Source organism: Spea bombifrons, chromosome 4, assembly GCF_027358695.1.
Source record: "Spea bombifrons isolate aSpeBom1 chromosome 4, aSpeBom1.2.pri, whole genome shotgun sequence".
In the NCBI taxonomy this organism is placed as follows: Eukaryota; Metazoa; Chordata; class Amphibia; order Anura; family Pelobatidae; genus Spea; species Spea bombifrons.
Genome location: NC_071090.1, coordinates 49,784,738 through 49,792,643, shown reverse-complemented (window position 1 = coordinate 49,792,643; position 7,906 = coordinate 49,784,738). Strand labels below are relative to the sequence as shown.

General features: G+C 39.8%; 1 protein-coding gene across 1 annotated transcript; it reads left to right on the top strand.

Moving 5' to 3' along the window:
* The first annotated feature begins 206 nt into the window (after positions 1 to 206).
* On the top strand, positions 207 to 7,672 carry ATP23 (ATP23 metallopeptidase and ATP synthase assembly factor homolog). Its single transcript, XM_053462166.1, has 6 exons — positions 207 to 448; positions 2,128 to 2,173; positions 3,042 to 3,123; positions 3,613 to 3,750; positions 6,679 to 6,762; positions 7,305 to 7,672. Exons 1-6 carry the CDS (start codon positions 295 to 297, stop codon positions 7,506 to 7,508), a joined length of 708 nt encoding a protein of 235 aa, XP_053318141.1. The 5' UTR covers positions 207 to 294; the 3' UTR covers positions 7,509 to 7,672.
* The last annotated feature ends 234 nt before the right edge of the window (positions 7,673 to 7,906 follow it).

Below are 7,906 nucleotides of genomic sequence, written 5' to 3'. Positions count from 1 at the left end.
GACACAATATTTTTATTCTCTTGTATCTATTTTATGATCCATTTTCGTGGACGTAGTTTTAAAAATATTAATGAATCTTCATCTCGTGGAAAGTGGCCGCCTAAACTGAACACAGTAATACAGAGAACGCGATAGGACTTTGCATGGGAAATGCAGCATCTAGCCAGTGCTTAGGGCTCGTCGGTAGTAACCTTCCAGTGTTAGGGGTTACGTACCAGTCATGCGTATACATGGCGGCCTCCTTGACAGGGTCAGCTAGGTTCATTATCGGACTGGAGTCTTGCACAGAAACTCATGGAGCAAAATAAATCAGAGGAACCTGATCTCGGGTATCATTTGTTTCCGGAGAGACACAATGGGGAGCGCAAGAAGGGAGGACTAGCACTAAACAGACTCTTTAACAACCATAAAAAGTGCCAGGTTATGCTGAATATAGCTCTAGAAACAAGTAAGTCTTACAGCGCTGTAAATGTGAAGAAACACATGCAACATATGCAGTTGGGGGACCATTTTAGTAAGGCCAGTCCTGTCTTTCTGTCCCCTCTTACCTCCACTGTTGTTCCTTTTTTATTGGTGCCCAGAATGTTTGCAGCACATGAGTGTTACCTGCATTGCCACTAATAGGGTAACTCACTAAAGAGAGTGGTGGCAATAGTATTGTGGCTTCAACTCCCTGCTTCTCTATTCATTATGAATGGCCAACACCAGCAGGTTTATCCAGCATGATGGGCTGAGCTAACCCCATAAAATGCTAAGTGTGAGGAGACTTAGCTGATTTAACTATGCATTATACGGGGCTAGCAAAGCGCTTTTAGCAGCAGAAACTCCTTGGGTTTGCCTCTTCGCAATGGTTTTGGTGGATCCTTGCCCTTGATAATGTACAGCACTGAAATATTGGGGGATCTCACATGGTGCTCTTCTTCTTTCTGCTATTATGCTTCTGATACTTTGTACGTTTGTATTGTGGTATGTACTAGACTTGTGCATTAAGATTTCTATGAATTTTACTCAATTTTGTATGAATCTCCAAAGACCGAAAATGAAAAAAACAAAGCAAGAGTGCAGAATTTTCATTTGAATTTTACTCACTCATGCTCTCTCACAATGTTCGCTTTCACTCACGCTCTCTCTGAATGTCTAAATATCTTCCCTGCTGACCGCTTTCTTGTTCCCGTCTCCTTGCCGTGCAGCTCCGCTTCTCACTGCATCTTCTTGTTCTTATGTGTTTTTTTTTTTTTTTTGTGTCCGCTGCTCCTTACAAAATCGGAGAGGGTGTTCCAGAACAACTTAGAAATAGGTCTGCACAGAAACACTTCTATCTGCATTATTTTAGCCTTTCTGTGCAATTGCGCAAAAGAACCGAGCCATGGGGATAGCCTCTTCCCCGTTCTGCCAATTTTTTTGGAAGTTCACAGAGGGGCCATGTCCACGGAGAGGTAAACGAAGACAGAAGAACAAGAAAGATGCAAGAGAAGAAGCAGAGCTGTGTGGCAATGAGACAGGGACACCGAAGTAGTCAACAGAGAAATTAGGGAGGCATTCAGCAAGAGAACGTGAGAGAAAAAGTGAATGAGTGTAAGAGAACATGAATGATGGTGAGCGACTACTAATTTCGCTTCCAAATGTAAAATGCCCTCTGATTTTGTCTGATCGTGAAAGTGCAGGAACCAAAATTAATTGACAACGAATGGACTTAAAACAAAACAAAAAAATTGTGCAAATTGGTCCATTTGCACATGTCTAGTATGTACTACTACCTTTTGGTGTCTGAATATACAAGCATTTCACAAAGTGCAGTCTCCTTTTCTAACATGGACACGCTTTGACATGTAGTGATTTAATATGTGATTGTTTAGCCTCAAAAATTACTGTATGGAATTAAATCACTATATATAGAATGGTTTCTCAATGTTTTGTACATATGACAGGACTTGGGTACTTAAAAACCTACTTGACTTCAGAAAACTATGTTGGGTATACTCAATGAATAAAATGTTATTTGAATGAACTTGCTATTAGTACCTCACTGGAAAAGGTTTAAGGGAACATCACTCTGAGATATGCTAAATGTAGGTTGTAATGTTTAGTTCTCATAGATTGGCCTTATTATGTGCTCTGACCCTTTAGGCCCATATGCCAAGCTGCTTTTGGATGCAATGAAGCAGCATGGATGGTAAGTAATATTACATCTTTTAAATACTCTTACAGAACAGATTGAGAACTACAAATATGTCCACTGGAAGGATCATAGAGTGCACCCTGCATATAGCTCGCACTGACAGCAAACCTCAAATAAGATGTATGCTTATACAACATAGTATAGAACTAGTTCCTACATCCACTACAAACACCTTTCCTGTATGTTTAATATCGAGCACACTGGGATATGCACTGTTGAGTGGGCTAGTCTACTGCAAAATGGGGATTTAGTTGCAGTCAGCAAAATGATGCATTGTCAGAAACATAAAGACTTTTTACAATGGTTGTTGGCCCCATAAACACATGTTAGTGGTGTGTTGACTAAAGCAGGAGTTAGCAATAGGGTTAACGGTTTCTACTACCTGACTTCACTATGACCCATAGTTAAGCCGAGTCATGTAGCTGAGCTTTTTTATTATTTTTGCAATCTCCTGAGTTTGTATATAGACCCTTGTGTGTTTCATCTCTAGCCATGCAAACAAATCTTGTCATACAACTCTTTAAGGAGCATCCTAATGCGCCTTTCCTAACATGAAAATGGCAGGATATGTAGCACTGTGTGTACCAAACACGTATGATGCTATCTGCATTAGTGTTTAAACTAATATGTAGTATTCAGATAAATAGAATATTAGAAATAATGTACTTAGAGCCTAATCAGTATTACCTGGACTAAATTATCCTTGCATGCATATAAATGTATAAAACGTATTTAAGTATATTGATGTTTACGTAGTTAAATTGATTGCTATGGCATACATATCTATGTGGGCAAGCCAAATACATTTTTTTGTAGTATAGATGTAGGAATGTAGACCTGAAATTACCTTGCTATTTTCTAGCACAGTTTACAAAGACAGACACTTTTCTTGTGAAGAATGTGATGGTGCGGTGAGTGGAGGGTTTGATGCAGCTACCTCAGAGGTAAATAAGTTCCCCCCGCCACCAATCATATCCTTATAGTCATAGAACATACAAATCAGGGTAAACAAATGTTAACCATAAGTTAAGTCATTGCATTATGGGGTCTATGCATCTACAAATGAAATAATAGTATTTGTGGTTGATTGTAGCAGGGAAGGGATTCCTACCAGCCATCCTATGCATGTGATAGCTGCGTGGTCCCTTTAAGTTTTCTTGTCAGTTTGGAAAATGCTTGAGGGGAGTCTGCAGAATCTTCTCTTTTTATATGATTACTTAAAATTCCACCTTGTTTTTGTCATAACATCATATTTACAATATTGACAATAGTACATAGAAATGCTGTGAATGCTGTCTTCAACAGAAAAAATAGAAGTCAGAAAAACAATATTGTTAGAAACAATATACATTTTGTAATTGTAACATAAATGTAAAAGATATATGTTGCCAAACAAAACACTTTCATTTTTAATACTGATTTTACTCTTACAGATTGTACTGTGTCAAAACAACATTCAGAATCAATCCCATATGAACCGTGTGGTTACCCACGAGCTGATTCATGCGTTTGATCACTGCCGTGCACATGTAGATTGGTTCAACAATGTTCGGCATTTGGCCTGCTCTGAGGTATATAATATGCTATATTCATGATTATATTTTTGGTTAAAGGAAATATTGCTAAAATTCATCTTCATGGAAGGAAAGTATATATTTAATTTACATGCATGGTTCTTCTTCTCCATGCGTCCTTAAAGCAGAAGTGATGAAGTGTGGGTATAACTCAGTGTGCACATCTTTTGTCTGTTACATAGCTATTTACCCACTAAAGATATAGTAGAATGATTATAAAACAAAATTCTGAAGTGTTTTTTGTGGCTGCTAAGTTAGTAGCTCCAGGTAAAGTGATTATGGGAAAAAAAGGATGCTTGCATTTGTTAAAAACATACAACAGTAAAAAGTTGTGTCTGGTGTAGGGCTGCAACTAACGATTATTTTAATAATCGATTAGTTGGCCGATTATTTTGTCGATTAATCGGATAAAAAATACATTATTTTAAATTGAAGAAAAATTGCAATAAAAAACTTACAATTTACACTTTATTGTAATGGCCTCTCTATTCACCTTCTTATTTTACTGACATAATAATAAAAGCTACAAGAACCCAAACACAGTGTTTCTCAAACTAGGTTTTAATACAAAGTTATTAGTAAATATGAATTCATATGTTAACTATTTTTCATATTTAATAAAAACCAAGAAAAAGCCTTGTTTAAATTTTTTTATTTACCAAACTGCCCCCAGTTATGCACATCTGACCCTCAGCTTGCCACTCTGCCCCCATATATGCCTTATACCTCTTATATGCCAGATTCCACTGTGCACCCTGATATGCCACTGTGCCCCTGATATGCCTTATACTCCTTATATGCCAGTGATATGCAACTGAGCCCCCTGATATACCTTTTACCCCCAGATTTGTTTTATGCCCCCCTGATATGCCTAATATCGATGTCTTATACCCCCTATATGCCACTGAGCCCCCTGATATACCTTTTACCCCCAGATATGTTTATGCCCCCCCTGATATGCCTAATATCCATATGCCTTATACCCCCTATATGCCCTATACCCCCTATATGCCCTAAAAATTCATAATACCCCCCATACACCACTATAACTCACCCATACACCACTCTGGCTCCTCCCCCTCCCAAACACCACTCTGGCTCCTCCCCCCTCTCATACTCCACTCTGCCTCCTCCCCCCTCCCATACACCACTCTGCCTCCTCCCCCGCCCATACATCACTTTGGCTCCTCCCCTCCCATACATCACTTTGCCTCCTCTCCCTCCCATATACCACTCTGCCTCCTCCCCTCCCATACTCCACTCTGGCTCCTCCCATACTCCACTCTGCCTCCTCCCATACATCACTTTGCCTCCTCCCCCCTCCCATACTCCACTCTGCCTCCTGTGAACCTCCGTTTCTGACAAGACACCAGGGAGCCGGGTAGAGAGGCAGAGTGGCGTATGAGAGGGGGAGGAGCCAGAGTGGTGTATTGGAGGGTGGCTCCCATACACCCCTCTGTCTCCTCCCCCCTCCCATACACCGCTCTGCCTCTCTACCCGGCTCCGTTACTGAAGGCACTTTCACTGCAGCTTCATAGAAGCCTCAGTCTAAGTGAAGGGCAGTAACGGAGTCTGTCTGTGCGATGCAGACCCTCACCGGCTATCAGAGAGGATGATTCTCCGTCAGCCGGTGGGGGTCTGCATTGCACAGACAGACTCCGTTACTCACCTTCACTTACACTGAGGCTTCTATGAAGCTGCAGGGAAAGTGCCTGTCAGTAACGGTGCCGGGTAGAGAGGCAGAGTGATGTATGGGAGGGGGGAGGAGGCAGATGGGAGGGGGAGAGAGACGGAAGTGAGAGACCGGCCGACAGTGAGGGGAATCCAGGTCCCCTGCAGCGTAGCGGGGGATCTGGATTCCGGTGTTATAATCCGATCTCTGTTTGAGGTCGGATTATATAAGGAGAGGAGTTTTTCAGAGCATTTGCTCTGAAAAAAACCTCTTTTTATAATCGATAAAAATCGATCCGATTAATCGATGATGAAATTCGTTGACAACGATTTTCATTATCGATTATTATCGATTTTGTCGATTAGTTGTTTCAGCCCTAGTCTGGTGCTTGAGACTGTCCATACGGAATAAGTTGCCTTTTAGTTACCGTTATGATTAAGACATTCAGATTGTGATGTTAAGTGAGTGGAAGCAAAGCAGGTGTGGACCGCTCTGTTTGTCTTCACTGCAGTACCTCTCTGAGACCTTTTAGGTTCGTTTTCAGTCTGTTAATTAGCTGTTTACGCCTGTGTGCTTTATTTGAAACAGGAACAGAGGCACCAAGCAGGTGTGCATTGTCAATGCAACGGTTTTTTGCTTAGCTTTATTATTAAATTCATGATCATTAGCACCTGTTTGGTATATTTGTTTAATCATACGCCTAACTATATGCCTACAAAATCCCTGTCTTGTGCAACTGTTTCTAGAAGAATTGATGCTGTTTTGAAAGCAATAAAAATATTGACTGTATTTAGATGTTTCTTCTGTTCACTCGCTTTGCATTTTGTTAAATGATAAAAATTAACATGTCTATTTTTGTCAAAAACTTTTGCACAGTACTGTATCTCGCATGTGCATTGGTGTGTAGCAGGGTAGGGGGACAGTGCAAACACATAGAACATATTCTGATGAATCATTCCATGCCTTTGCATGATGAAAGAAACATTAAGTTAAAAGTGACACTTGAATGGTTGGAGTAGCCCTTTAAGGCTGCAATGATTAGTGCTGTCTAGATGCATGTAAGTATCGATGTACCTTTTTTTTGTCCCAATTAGATCTCAAGGCTTTACATGACTTATCAGTTGTATAAGGGTCAAATATATAATTTTAATAAGCTGCTCATTATACCTCTTTAATACAACAATTGTTCATAATCTAAACCAAATGGCAAATTGAGATTTACACAAATGAATCTCTGCCCTTTTCCATTATAGATCAGAGCTGCCAATCTCAGTGGAGACTGCTCACTTGGCAATGAGCTTTCTCGATTTAAATTCGGTGTTAAAGAGCACCATAAGGTATGTGACTTTATTTAATTGTAGTTCTTATTTGTTACTTAATCTATGTTTTGACAACCCAGGATGTCGTGTCATTAGAGGGAACTGGGCAGTGGCTCTGCGCTTAAGACGACCGTGCACCACTGCAAAGAAGGTGCTAAAATGTTGAAGTTACAGCGCTTTAACGTCCGTTCAGGAATTTGTATTTAGAGTTGTGTATTTGTTGGTTGGGCAGACCTTCAGTGTTTCAGAGCTTTCCTCAGCAGTACTTTCATTTGCTGTTGTTCCCCAGCAATGTCATCCCTTGATCCATGGTATCCAATCATTCATATCAGTAGACTGTAAACTAAACCTGTTCCAGCCCGTTATGTAACAAAAGAAACCATGCTAAAGCGTAACACTGGTAGTACTACAAAGATAACTAATGCCCTCAAACTCGAAATGTCTGCCTAACAATGATCAAACTGACATAGCATGGCAGCTTCAAAATGAAAAGTGGAGGAAATTAAAGTTTTTAAACACGAATAGCATAAAAATTGACAGCTGTGCTTCTGTCTTCTAAGGTCTGTATTCGTGATAGAGCTCTTCGATCCATTTTGGCTGTTAGAAACGTCAGTCGAGAAACGGCTGAAAAAGCAGTGGATGAAGTATTTGATTCTTGCTTCAATGACCATGAGCCTTTTGGACGGATCCCCCACAGCAAAAAAGACGCAAAATACGCTTACAGGGATTTTCAAAACCGGGACCGTTACCATGCCAATCTTTGAAAATGAGTTCGAGTTCAGCCAAAAAAAAAATCAACTTCCTCGTGTGATTTTATTGCAATCATGAAATTAATAGATATAGGCATTTTACAAATTGTTTATTTTGTTGTGCTTACCCCCACCTGAAATGTAATAAACCCAGATTTTTTTTTCCAACTTTTTAAAAATGTCTCAACTCTCTTTTACATTGACTATAATACATTATGCTATACTGTGTCCCTTTTTAAATGTGCAGTTTCACTTGGATAAAACCTTAATTGCACAAGAAAACAAAAGAGAAAAGAAAAATGAGTGCCACAGACGCTTCAATTTCATCTCTTGGGATTTTTTTCATTTGCTGTTTTTTCATCAGCAAGCGATGTAGTGTACACAAAAATTGAACAAACAATTTTGCATTTAGG